General features: G+C 41.6%; 1 protein-coding gene across 5 annotated transcripts in view; it reads left to right on the forward strand.

Annotated features, from left to right (window-relative positions):
- The window catches only part of ATAD2B (ATPase family AAA domain containing 2B), a 247,273-nt gene that overhangs the window by 145,831 nt on the left and 86,816 nt on the right, over window positions 1-14,626 (forward strand). For 3 of the 5 annotated variants that reach the window (XM_073625324.1, XM_073625327.1, XM_073625325.1), the window contains exons 21-22: window positions 2,420-2,616; window positions 14,308-14,467. In XM_073625324.1, coding sequence (XP_073481425.1) covers window positions 2,420-2,616; window positions 14,308-14,467 — 357 coding nt within the window. The remainder of the gene's footprint in view (window positions 1-2,419; window positions 2,617-14,307; window positions 14,468-14,626) is intronic. The other 2 variants (XM_073625326.1, XM_073625328.1) reach the window with 1 other exon arrangement.

A 14,626-nucleotide genomic window follows, 5' to 3' on the forward strand; every position in this document is an offset into this window, starting at 1 on the left:
AGGCAGAGTTGTAGGTAATAGAGCTGCACGATTCTGGCTAAAATGAGAATCGCAATTTTTTTGCTTAGACATTGGATCACGATTCTCTCACGATTTTCACGGCGTAACATCATCTTTCACATTAAACAAAATGATTGGGCTAAGTTTACTGTTTGTTTTTTTTTTTTTTTTATTCATTGAAGTGTAATTTTCCCAAAAAAATTGCGTTTGAAAGACTACTGTGCAAATACAGTGTGACATAAAATATTGCAACAATCCCCGTTTTATTCTCTAGGGTCTCTGCTAAAAAAATATATATATAATTGGGGGTTCCAAGTAATTTTCTAGCAAAAAAATCTGGTTTTAACTGTAAGAAACAGGTGTCAGAAAAAGGTTTAGACTTTAAGTGGTTAAACTTCCTGCATATTCACACAGAAGTTTTACCCCTTTTGATCTTGGAAGAGTTACAATGTTCTTGGCAGAATGCCTGGTTTGGCAGACTGCCAGAGTAAGCAGAGAACTTGTTACATGAAAGAATGGAGACACTCCCCAACATAGATTGTCAGAGGGGGTGAATCCAGATCGTGATCTTTTAACGATTAATTGTGCAGCTCTAGTAGGTAACACTGAAGGAGCCCTGTGAATAGGTAGGAGGACAACCAGGATAGAGCAGAATCTTGGAGGCCAAGGGAACAAAGTTTGAGAAGGAGCGGGTGGTCAACAGTATCAAAAGCCGCGTAGAGGTCAAGCAGTAGGAATACGGAGGAGTGGCCATTGGTTTTAGCCGTTATTAAATCTTTAGTAAGTTTAAGTAAGGCAGTTTCTGTGGAGTGCTGCGAGTGAAAACCAGACTGTAGAGGGTCAACAAGGTTATTTTTTATTAATGAGGTTTGAGCGAAGACTATTGTAGACTAGGCATTCTAAAAGTTTAGAGGTGAATGGGACCACTGAGGTGGGTCTTAAATTCATGTTGGTGGGGTCCAGTGAGGGCTTTTTAAGTATGGGAGTTATCTGTGCATGCTTTAGAGGGGAGGGGAAGGTGCCAGTAGAGAGGGAGAGATTAAAGATGTGATTGAGGGACAATGGGCAATCGTGCAGGTTGGCTGCTGGTGTCATAATAACCAATGAAATCCTAGGTTAAGGAGAATGTAGGGTGCCTGAGGACCTATGATTTTATCGGTTGTTGGGACACCAGCAGCTGTCTTGCACGCTTCCCAAGCTTATAATGCTACACAGACTTGTAGACAAATTCTGGCCAATTTTTTGTCATTTTGCCAAGGCACCCCTGAAAAACCCAGGATGCCACGACACCTTGGTTGAAAAAGGCTGCTCTAGACCACACCTGAGCAAGAGCCTACTTCACATCTACACTTCCTCTTCTTTTTTTTCTTTTTTCTTTATGTGCTTTAAAATTAATATTGCTCCTTCCCAAAACTTTGGGCTTGTAGCAGGAAATGGCAGCCAGCCTTGCAGTATTTTGTGAACAATAAATCAGCTGTAACCTGCTGATCTGCTAAAATTTCAGCCTATTCACACCTGCTAGGATCTGAGCTAGCTGCACAGACACAGGCCCTGTTAAACGCCATTTAAAAAAGTAAAGCATAGATGCCTAGAGAGTAGGATAGGATTCTCTGATAAAGGTAACCAGACATGACAGCTGTTTCCTGAAATAGCCAAGGCTTCCATCCACTGCTGAAAGCTGCTTCTGACAGACTTCTGGAAGCATCTCTAGTGATCTAGTCCCTGTGACTGGGCATAACACTGTGTAGCGGGTTCTGCTGTGCAGATAGCTATGCTCCTGGTGTCTGTCAGTGGCAGCTTGGGATAGAAAATACCCTTTAAGATTCTAATTTATAGATCTATAAAGGAAGATATGTAAGGTTATAAAAAGAGTTCTGTGATACTGGTGAATTTCCGATTGATATTGTTCATAGCAGCCAATCAGAAATCATTTTTCACAGATCAGCTTTTGGTTAACGAAATCACAACGGGCTGTTATGAGTTACTGAATATTCCGCTGTATGAAAGAAGTCTGTTCGTGTCTTATGTTTCTCTTTAGTAATTCTTTGGGTGATAAGTTTTCAGAAGATGACCTAGATAACTTGTAATCCATTGTTACATTTAATGGAGTGTCATTTTAACAGATTTATGTTGTTAATAGAATAGTCTGACTGCATGAAGAAAAAGGGAATGATTGCCCTAATATCTGTTATGATAGTGGCAGTAGATGGGTAAAATACAGTGATATAAAAATGCAATGCACTTATAACACCCTACATTAATCGAAATACTTCTGTGCATAAAAATGAAATTGTTACCTTCAAAATTTCAATTATCTTTCATCAGCTACTGTTCCTTTCCCGTTGTTCCACCACCGTGACCGTTCATGATGGATGGAAGAATAATACATTCTTAGGACTGATGTAACTTTGTCTTTCAGAAATCCGATCTTTGGAAGTCCTACTGCCTGCACCACCTCCTCCCCCTCGTCAGTTGTCTGAAGTGGAGAAGCAAAGGATGGAGGACCATGAAGAGAACACTTTGCGGGAACTGAGACTGTTCCTCAGGGATGTTACCAAGCGGCTGGCCACTGACAAGCGCTTTAACATCTTCAGCAAACCGGTGGATATTGAAGAGGTCTTGTTTCAGTAATGCACAAACAATGAAGCGGATTGTATTTTCTTTCTCTATTTCTTACCCAAATTATCTGCCAGGTTGCATATGGTCATATACAATGAAGTGGATTGTAAATCAGACTTGCATTACTGTGGCTTTTAAAGGGCCAGTAAACCTAGACTACAAATTAATAACTTTAACATGAAAGTGCGTTAACTAGACGGCATATAGGCCGGGGAGGAGGTGCAGCCTGACCCACATCTTTTCTAAACTTTTTCAGTTAGGAACTGCTCTACTTAAAAATAGAGTTTCTATTTGCTGTGGCACAGGGCAAGGTTTGGTTCCTTTCTACAAATATAGTGCTGACTGAAATATCCACAGTGAGATTTTGACATCAACCCCTAGCACAGCTGTGACAGGCCAAACTTTACTATTCACCCGAGCTACTGTTCTCTCTGGCCTGCATCCTCTGTTCTCAGCGGATAATTCTATAGAATGCTGAATTATCAGAAGTTTGAAGCTTCTACAAAGAAGATGACCCTAAATCTTTTATTTTCATTTCGAAAAAACCTTTTTAAAGCTCCACTCCATGCAAAAAAAATTCTTCCCATCCACCTCTAACTCATTCTTAGACTTTATTTTCCCCCTTACCTTCTGAAGCCAATTATTCCCACCTAAGTGCCCCATCCAGGTCCCACACTGCACCTTTTTCAACGGTGCAGGGATCGTTGAACCAGCGCTGCTCCCCTGAGACAGCCGATCCCCTCCGCTGGTGTCAGCTGTTTCCTCAATCCTGAAAGGACCCTGCCATAGTCCATCCAATAGGAAGTGTCCACATCAAGTAGGCACTTGGGTGGACACCCAAATAAAGACCTAAAGCAGGAAGCAACCAAAAGAGAAGACTTGGGAATGGAGTGTCACATGACCTTGGCTTAGGGGAGGAAAAGGGGCTTTTAGATAAGTGGTTGTCTTTTTTTAATATTTAAATTGGTTTGGGGCTTAAGCGGGGGGGGTGGGGGTGGGGGGTGGAACTTTATCCTATAGTACAGTGGTTCTCGACCCCTGTCCCCAGGACCCACTAACAGGCCAGATTTTAAGTATTACCTTGGGGAGATGCAGACTATAATACTGCAATCACTGAGCAGCAAATTATATCACCTGTGATGTATTTCAGTTATCTTGCAAACCTGGCCTGTTAGTGGGTCCTGAGGACAGGAGTTGAGAACCACTGCTATAGTTGGACGTTAAAAAAAAAAAATCAAGGTGAGAATTTATTACATGGCTCACACTTAATACAAATTGGAACTCAGGTTTACTGGTCTTTTAAATTCCTCTCAGGTTTTTATGCAAGTTCATTTGACCTGTTTATCACAGTGAAAACACAATTGGTGTAAAACAAGCAAAAAGAGCCTATTGGGCAGAAAAATGGGAGCATTTGAAGTTGTATGCTGGTCAGTGACTTTGTAAATAGTGAAGCAAGGCTATAAATGGCAGCGCTAGACCAGACATGCTGCCGACATGTGAGGAGAATGAATTTTGTTAACTAAGTTAGAGTTGTGAAGGAACAAGCTGTAATTTTGATTTATATGTGTGGCCATTTTAAGATTTGCATGGTAGAAACCTTTTTTTTTTTTTTTTTTTTGAAAACCATGTCCAATGCAAATGGAATATCCATTAAAAAAATGCACGCAGTCCAGTGCCGTGTAATTAGAATGGCTTGTACATACCCTGAGCGCCTCATGGTTCTTAATTGGCACAAAGATTTGTTTTTAGATTCCATTTCTATGTGTAATATAACAGCTTCCAGTGAAAGTTGTGTATTTTTTTTTAAATTTGTACAGCCAATATTGGCCTTTGATCAACAATCTGGAGCGGTCCCTATAATATAGAATTTAGTTATTGGCAGGTTATTTCCAACATTCCATTGAATCATTTCCCCCATACAACAGTGACCTCATGTGTTTTGTTTTAGTTGAGCTCTTGCTGTATCATGTGCTGGGATTTAGCTGCTTCTCCATCATCAGATTCCAGAGTGGGCCAAGCCTGTTCTAGCAGGTTAGCCAAAAGTCAGCATTTCTGTGCCATACTAAAAAAGCAGCCTGGTTTATATGCACAGCTTTATAAAGGTGTAGGTTGTGGTAATAGTCTTTTTTTGACTTACCAACTCTTACTGAATAACCCCTGATAGCTTAAACTGAAGGTTCATATTTTTCACAAAAATGAAAAGGGAAATTAAAAACCCTCCCCACTCCCTGCTGCACTCACCTCTGTTGGTGATTAACTGTCAGTGCCCAAACAGCTGGTGCAGTATTCCAGGGAAAGCCCCACTATTTTTCCCCTTCTTTCCTTAGACCTCTTTCACACTGGGGCGTTTTTCAGGCGCTTTAGCACAAAAAAAATAGCTCCTGTAAAGCGCCTGAAAAATACCTTATCTGCAGTCCCAGTATGAAAGCCTGACTGCTTTCACACTGGGGCGGTGTGCTTGCAGGACATTAGAAAAGTCCTGCAAGCAGCATCTTTGGGGCTGTTTGCGAACGGCGCATACACCGTGCCTCCACCGCCCCTGCCCATTGGAATGCATGGGCAGCGCTGCCAAAGCGCTTTGGCAGCGGTGCTACACAGAAGCTTTTAACCCCTCCTAGGGGGTTAAAAGCGCTCCGCTACTGCCTGAATAGTGGCGGCAAAGTGCCGCTATAAAAGCAGGAAAGCGCAGCTAAAACTAGCGGCGCTTTACCGCTACTACCCCAGTGTGAAGGGGCTCTTAGGGTTTCCTGGATGCATCAGAGCAATTCTTGATTGGTCACATGCTGGCACGTGACTACTTTAATTAGAAACACTCTGAGGGTTAAATTACATTTTAGTCTTCGGTCACAACAAATCTGAATTTGAAATTGTGTGACTTCGCTTGAAATTGCACAATTTCAAAGCGGCATGTCAGTGCACATGAAATCGGCAAAAATAGTGCATGCACTTTTTTCAAATCTGCGGCACTGCAGGTCAGCGTTAAACCGGTTTGAATAGTTTCATCCAAGACAATAGGGTGCAACTTGTTATGCAGTTTAGACTTGTAAAATTGCATGACAAGAGCGGCAGGGATGTGGAATTCCCTTCCACAGGCAGTGGTCTCAGCGGGGCGCATCGATAGTTTCAAAAAACTATTAGATAAGCACCTGAACGACTGCAACATACAGGGATATACACTAATGCTGACATATAATCACACACATAGGTTGAACTTGTGTCTTTTTTTTCAACCTCGCCTACTATGTAACAAGTCACACCAGTGTGACCAGGGCTTAAGGACATTTTCCTGAGAAGCATTGAGGCTGCCATTGCTGCAGCCTTATTTTTAAAATATTCTTGGCTGTCAAGGTAATCCACTGGCCTCAGTACTATGTTACTGACCCAGGACAAGTATACACATAAGGAGTTCTGACTTTACTGATCTATGGAAGTTTTTCTGTGTTAATTACTTGTGTTCTCTCACAAACCACCATCACTGTAATTGACTTTATAAACTTTCATGAGAATCGAGTTATAAGTGGCAGTTGTGAAAATCTGTCCTAGACTGGTGACTGCAATGTGATGTTTAAAGCACCTTCTGTCTGTTACAGAATTATGAAAATAATCTTTATGAATATGTAGCAGTGAATGAAGTGGTAGTCCTGGATTCTTCACATTTTTAAAAACCACATTTGTAGAAACTGGGGAATTCAGCCTTTTTATTTATTTTTATTTTTTTTACTGGACACCTATGTTCTCCATATTTGGTAACCTTTTTTACTGGGATATCATGGCGTAGAGATTACTTAGGTTTGCATTCGTTTTGCACTACCAGTTTGTGTTTTCACTATGTATGAACAATACAATCCTTTCCTTACTTAGCCATCCTGCTTGTGATCAGGTGTACCTGGAAAACCACAATTGTAACCAGTATCCACTGCTAAAACCTGGCAATGTTGGGAACCATCACCGATCTTTGTCAGATATTTTGCAATTGGCATTCTGACAAGACAATATATTGAACAGTACTGACCTAATACTACTTATTTCACAAAATGTTGTCAATTCTTTTAACATGGCCAAAGCAATTCATTTTTGAAGAGAAAATGTATTTACTGACAACAAATTCCGCTTCTGTGCATGCCCGTGCAGGGTTCACCATGTGACTCCAAGACAAGACCACAGTAAGTCTGAATTCATGTAGTGAAGGTTGATCCATGTAGCTGACCTCTATGAAGCCACATTCTCCTCAGTGATATGAAACCCTGCTCTCATCACAGCAGGCAGACTGTTAAAAAGAAGACAACAGTTTATTTTTTTGTCCTCTGGGGAGATTTCCCTCAACTTGCTGTCCCATAGCCAAAACAGGAAGTGAGAGAAATCCACAAGAAGAGAGGATTCCTCTCTATTGCTGTTCTGTGGACAACCCAACATTTTGGATTTTCCTTCACTTTAGGTGATGTCAGTAGATAGAACAAATAGAGATGGTCAGTCTGCCTAATGAGGCCACAGACAGCAATGATGACTTGACAGGTGTTCTAATCCCTCTTCTCTCTATCCAAAACTAAAAAAAAAAGAGTTTTGCCTTTTAGTTGATTGTTTTTTTTGTTTTTTGTTTTTTGCCAGGTGTGTTTTTAATCTCACAAACAAAAATTTCCCAGCATACTTGCCAGCCTGCAAAACAACCTAATTGTCCTGTCCAGTTTACGTTAAAAACAGAGGGTTTTGTTTGCACACATTTGCAAATATACTCTGTATATACTGCAGTCCTACCTCTAAATTTCCAGAGCCTCCATAGTAGGAGCACATCTAAGAATGGATAGATTAAGGGCAGGTATGGGAGGGATATCACACCCCTCAAAGGCACAGGGACGCACGCGACACCCAGCAAGAGCACAGTGGTGTTTTTAATCTCTTGTGCTGTTGAGCTGTGTGAGAGAGCAGTAGTCTGACTCTACCAAGGTGGGGTTTTAACCTGGCTGTAGTACCTTAAAATAAAAATAGGCTATAGACAACATCAGATACTTTATACTAGGTATGGTGGAATAAAAAACAAACCAAACTAATAGCATAGAACTAAATGATACGGGTGGCTTTAACAAAATAAAAATCCTGAAGTTGCGCCTAAATTACCCACCTTAATAGATAAGAGCCTAGATGTTAGTTAGAGCTTTTGTACTCCACAGGTTTATAATAAAACTAACTAGAAAGCACAATTTATTTCTGCCTATGAATCCACTCTTGAGGTAGGTGCCCTACAATTATTACATCACTTGTGCCTAGAGATAAAGTCTGTCTTGGAGTCAGATGGGTCCTCAGTATGGTTTTTCTGTTGTCTTTTAACTCTTGTGTTTGAGAACACTAAACATTTGATGGCATTTCCTGCCTTGTTACCCATGTAAAGCTTTGTGCTGCATACACAGCAGACCACCATCATCTGCATGCAGTTCATCAGTTTGAATTATGTCATAAGACATCCTTTATTACCTATGTTCTATGGAATCTACTCAAAGCTCTGGCCTTCTGAACCTTCCATCATTGACAAACCAATGGGGAGATGTCAAAAAGCTGAGCAGTGTGTTCCATATGTAGTTTTAATTGTCGTTTTTTTGTAACCTTTTACTGTGTTTATTGCTGACTTTTTTATTCGTTAGTCTTGCATGTTTCTCTTGTATTTTGTTTTCTTTTGTACACATTGACGGAGATTTCTCAAGCAGGTTACTTGCAGGATCTCTGGTTAGCCTAATTTAGGTTACCTTCAAGGCCAGCCATAGACTAATCAAAATTTGGCCAGGCTGATACTGTAGTCAGTCTATTGCTTGCCTTCAAGTGATATTAATGCCTTGTTTTTTTTTTTTGTTTTGTTTTTTTCTAAAAATAACAAACATGTCATACTTACCTGCTCCGTGCAGTGATTTTACACAGAGCAGCCCAGATCCTACTCTTCTCAGGTCACTCGCCGCTGCTCCTTGCTCCTCCTTTCTGCCGGGTGCCTCCACAGCTTTCTCTGGGGGCACCCAAGCAGGTGTGCTCCCGACCAATGGCTCTGTGCGTGTCCATTCACACACAGAGCTTGGCTCTGCCCCGCCCCCTCCATCTCCTGATTGGCTCACTGGCTGTGATAGCAGCAGTAGCCAATGGCTGCTGCCAAAAGCCAATCAGGAGTGCGAGTCCTCAGAGAGGCAAGATTCTCGTGGACATCACTAGATCGAAGGAGGGCTGCTGCTCACAAAAGGTTTTTTTGCATAGAGTGCATGAAGGTAAAAAACTTTGTAACTTTTCAACCACTTTCAGTACAAACCAGTCTGTTGGTTTTGGCTTGTCTGTGGGAATTTTGTACTCAGCCTAAAGACCATTTATGAGATCAGGTACTGATGTTGAACTAGAAGACCTGGCTCCCAATTAGCATTTTAATGCAACCCAAGAGTATGCCAGGGCTCTGTTGTGGCTACCTGAGTTCCTCTACAAAAAATGAAATGATTGGGAGAATTCAGTAAAGCTGGTGTACTACTTTTCTGGTGTTGCACCTATTAATGTGTTGCACCTTCAAAAATTCTAATTAAAAAAACATCAGAAACAGTTGTTTTGGTTCTGACAGCGACTATTGTGCCAAATGCAGGTTGTTCTAATTTGCTCCACTTCTACATTAAGGCTCAACACCTGTGCCAAGTTAAAATTTTTAAGAAGAAAGTGTAGCTAGTTAAGAGCAACTTTCTTTTGGCGTACCTAGACAATTTTTGCAAAAGTCTCTCGTATGCATTCTAAATGTGGCGCAGCATGCACCAAATTCAAGTACAAGTTCTAGACGGGTACATGAATTTGTATGTCCCTTTTGGAACGTACATGAGACACTTGCGCAAAATCCATCTGCACCAGACTATGAATTCCAGGGTATTTCTTTATGAAGCTTTATGAAGCTGGCTTTACGTATAGGTAACAGGAATGGGCCTTTTCCGCTTGGCATACATCTTGAAAGATTTTAGCAGGTGCATTGAAATAACCTGCAAAACAGAAGCCGTTAAAAAAAAAAAAAAAAAAAACACATTTGAATAGTTGTTCAGGAGTTGGGAGATATTTTTTTTTCCCCACCGTTCCCCTACCCGAGGACACATATAGATTAATTGCTACTCCTGTAGTGTAGTTACTTGTGTTTTTTAAGTTATGAGCATAAAACTGAAATTTTACAATGATAGACTCTGCATTATGCAGTAAATCTCCCTCTATTTGTGTCTTTTCTACAACATTTATCTGCATGAGCTGCTCATTTTGACAGACTGATGCATCAATAAAACTCCAGGCAGATGTGAAAACCTCTGTTAGGTGCATTATAATAAATGATTGCAAAGAGTGTTTTAAGCTGTTGTGAGTAGCCGTATGTAATTCTTCTATGCATTCTTTTCCATCTCTTGTGCACCAGCGGATACCTGACATACAGCAGGAGTTTCTTTAGCTGGATTGAGAGATTTGATAATGACGGGAGTGAACAGCACAAGCTCTGTCTGCAGCCTCTCTTGGTGTTTAATACATAGTCCCTCAGATGGTCATATTTCAGGCAGCAATAACAGTTTAGGCATGTGGCAGCTGGTGCTTCTTTGGCTTGAGAGGCTTCATAGGAGAGGAGGAGGGATGATGAAAACACCAAAGTTCTAAAAAGATTAAAAAAAATAAAAAGCATTAACTGGTAAATAATGACCATTAAATGTCTGGTAAGTTTTATGTACCTGGAATTAATGTTTAAATCGAAATCCATCCAAAGTGTTAGACATACAGTTGAAATGGCTTTACATGCTCAGAGATTGTCACTGTCTGCAAAACAGTCGCTGTCACTAGACCATTTATTAAAAAAAAAGACTCCTTGTGTGGACATCAAAAGCCTTGAGCTTGCCACTGGGCACGACACCATCTTGGACTTGGTGTCAGCAGATTTAGAGCCGTCATTCGAGTGACACCTAATGTAGTATGCCCCTTACAACTCCTCTAGCAGCGAGGGGCCTGTGCTAGGGAACAGACCAGTCAAATCTGCTAGCAAGTTAAAAAGCATGTTGTAACTTCTAGTAGTATTAAACCCTCAGCATTTTTAGTTCACACATTCAGCACAATAAAATAAAACGCTCCATAATAGTTAATCCCTTTACACTTTTTACAACTACCCCAACAAATGTGCAGCGGCAGAAGGGTGGGCTTAAACATGTGTACGTTGCATAGGTGTTGCTGGATGGCTGATGTTTGTGCTAAGAGTATGCTCCCAGCACAAAGACCGAATTGTCAAAGACTGCTCTCGGTCCGGGCTAAAGATCGGTAGCCGGTGGGATTCCAATTATAGTAAAACCTTGGATTGCAAGCATAATTCGTTCCAGAAACATGCTTGTGATCCAAAGCACTCTTATATCAAAGCGAATTTCCCCATAAGAAATAATGGAATCTCAAATGATTCCTTCCACTATCATTTATTCATAGGTCCTTCAGTTTATAGTCTGTATAAAAAGATTATAGCAATGTGACCAGGTTGTGTAACCATAAAATGTCCATCCACAAATGGAAGCCTCCACAAGGGAATTAGAAGCAAAATCCATCAGGCGCTACAGAGTATGAAAGAAAAGAGAGGCGCCTCTAAGTGTAGCAATATGGTTACATTTAATGAAGGTACAACATTTAGCAACTCACATGGTTAACGATTAAAACTGGCACATCTAAATATGCAGGCATCCGGGTTAAAGCTGTCCACATAGACCGTCCTCCGCACCGTCGGCTCTCACCGCTGTCAGTCTGCAATCGTGACCGGAAAGACTACCCTGCAGGGGATCTGAAAGCGAGGCTTGAACTGCTAGTGGAGCGCAGAATGGAAGGGATGGCATCAATGGCTTTGAGGAGGACGGTCTATGTGGACAGCTTTACCCCAGATGGCTGCATACTTAGATGTGCCTCTTTTAATCATCAACCATGTGAGTTGCTAAATGTTGTACCTTCATTAAATGTAACCATATTGCTACACTTAGAGGTGCCTCTCTTCTCTTTTATACTCAGTTGTGGCTTAACGCTACTTGTATATCAAGACATCGCTTGTATATCAAGTCAAAATGTATTTGAAAAATTTTACTTGTCCTGCAAAACACTCTCAAACCAAGTTACTCTCAAAGCAAGGTTTTACTGTATGTGACTACTGTGACAATAGTCACATGGTCGCCTATCTTTTCTGCTCCGTGAGTGTTCTGAGCTGTTTAAAGGGATGCTGGCGTAGACAGCAGGGGTTATAGTTCTTAACTCTGCATTTGCAGTGTACAACTTTAAGTGCTGCAGGCCCCTGCTGTCTCCCTGGTCTTCACAGGAAAAAGTGAATGATGATGGATAGTGCAGTCTTGTGTCAGTTTGCTTAAAGAAGGGAAAGGGGTGGAGCAGGGGAGTGCCTTCCCATGCTAGGCTTCAGGGCTGCGTGTTTATATTGCTGCACACAGTGTAGGAAGACACAGCCATAGTCCCCGCATGCAAGGGTGACTCCATAGGATACTGTAAGAGAAAAAGAAGCCACTCTTAAATAGTAAATCGGAGGCAGCAACGGTCATGGCACCAACTTAAACTGGAACATAGGCAAGAATTCAAGGAGAAGTTTGGCTGAACTTCTCCTATGGATCACAGGAGTGCAGTTAGTTTTGCACTCCTGTGACCCGTTTTCAACAGACTGAAGTCAGATTTCTGCTGACATCACGGATATCAGTCCAGGCACCGTGTCATCCCGACAATAGGAGTCTGGATCCGCCAGTTGCCTGGACTGACACCCGTCTCAACCTCTCAGCGAGCCTTTGAGAGCATGAGACAGCCGTTCTGCACCCTCCACAGCTCAGCGCTCCAACGAGCAGAGAGCTGCGACAGTCTACAGTTCTCTGCTCACGGAGCTGTGAAAACCGAGCGATCGGAGGTGTTCGATCGCTCTGTTTTCAGTGCAGAGGCGCCGGGGGACCGATGCTGCATCCTTCACCTAGGTAAGTATGAATCTAAAAGAAACCCATACTTCTCTTTTAAAACATAAAGAAGCCGCATGCTCAGTGTTTAAATCAGCTGCTGAAAGCGATTTAAAACTGAAGGGTTTTTGATCACTTTATTAATTGCTTGCTGCCTGCCTCCCTTACAAGTATGGCAGCAAAGCGGCCTATCTGCGCTGGATCACGTATCTGATTTGTGATCCAGCCCCTCCAGGGAGGAGGTGTGCCCGCCGCCACAGCTGTGATTATGTACAGCACAGGCCAATCAGCAGGTGCCGGCCAATGATTGATCGCCAGCACTCGCTGATTGGCTCTTTCATTCAGGATAGGGAGCTCTGTGTGGTAATCCACACAGAACTCCAAATGCTGGCAGGTGATCTTGCTGGCTATTTTTTATTTCATTTTTTTTCCTGTAGGGAAAAAACAGCAAGATTGCTTAGTAATAGTACAACGTAACGCGCACACACAGTAAACCTTGTTAGGTACACATTTAACCCCTTGATTGCCCCTAGATGTTAACCCCTTTTCAGCCAGTGTCAGTACAGTGACAGTGTATAGCAGGGATATGCAATTAGCGGACCTCCAGCTGTTACAGAACTACAAGTCCCACGAGGCATAGCAAGACTCTGACAGCCACAAGCATGACACGCAGAGGCATGATGGGACTTGTAGTTTTGCAACAGCTGGAGGTCCGCTAATTGCATATCCCTGGTGTATAGTATTAGCACTGATCACTGTGCTAGTGTCACTATTGAGGTCAGTGTCAGTTGGTGTACCCGTCAGCTAGTGTCAGATTGCCCGCCATACTATCGCAGTCCGACTATAGGTTGCTGATAACCACGTTAACTAGTATAGAAAAAAAAAATTTTAATTCCAGTATCTATACCAGGTGCAATAACTTTCACGCAAACCAAATAATCTACACTTTTACAAAAACATATAGCCGATTACATTTTGGCCTAAATTCATTAAGAAATTAGATATTTTTATAGCAGAATACATTTTTATAATTTTTTTTTTTTTTAATTGTCTGTTGCCTTTTCATTTATATTACAAAAAAATAAAAGACCCAGTGGGTGATCAAATCCCACCATAGGAAAGTTATCTTTTTTCACACAAATAGAACTTTTTTTGCATACAGTGTAGCATAACCAAGCAATTGTTAGCGCAGTGCCGCATGGCAAAAAATGTCCGGGTCATGAAAGGGGTAAAATCTTTCAGAGGTCAGGTGGTTAGAGAGTCAGTTTATGAAAAGAAAGTGCTTTGAGTATACATTTGAATACTTGATTTTTCTGTGTTTAGCTGCAGTTTTATTAAATTGGTATCAGGTTGAGGTTGATAGGGAGCTTTTCCTTAGACAGCAGTGTTTGTGACCAGACTAGACCTAAAGAGTCTCTGCCTGTGGCTGGCTCATCAAGACAATAAGATGGATCCTTATATGTAGTCTGTAAATATATGGAAAATGGGTACTCTATAAAGAAGGGATTAAATCTAGGTACCTAACTTTTCTTACTACTGAGCAATACAGAGCAGGCACTCCCACTGTAAACCCGGTAAAGACCGAGTTCAGAGAATGGCACCAGCTGAAAACAAAAACTGCCATTTAAAGAAAAGGCAACTAAACAGTGTTTTATCCATTTGCCTGGAGCTCTTCTTTTAACTCCTAAACTATTCAGTTTGCTTTCTTATTCTTGAACCTGTTTAAACTAATTGCTAGGCATTTGTTCTGCAGGTCTCAGATTACCTAGAAGTGATCAGAGAACCCATGGACCTTTCCACCATCATGACCAAAATCGACAAGCACCACTACATGACTGTGCGGGACTTCCTGCTAGACGTGGACTTGATCTGCAGCAACGCTTTAGAGTACAATCCAGACAAAGAACCTGGAGGTAATGATGCTAAGAAACAAAGTGCTCCTGCAATTATTATTATTCTCCCTTCTGCGGGCTACTATTGATTTTTAAACCTCTCTCTGCCAGATGGGAGATGTGCTGAAAAGCAGCTCATAATTACTCCGCTCTGTCAGTCAAGGGAGAAATTTGTGCGGC

Source organism: Aquarana catesbeiana, linkage group LG04 (assembly GCF_042186555.1).
Source record: "Aquarana catesbeiana isolate 2022-GZ linkage group LG04, ASM4218655v1, whole genome shotgun sequence".
NCBI lineage: Eukaryota > Metazoa > Chordata > Amphibia > Anura > Ranidae > Aquarana > Aquarana catesbeiana.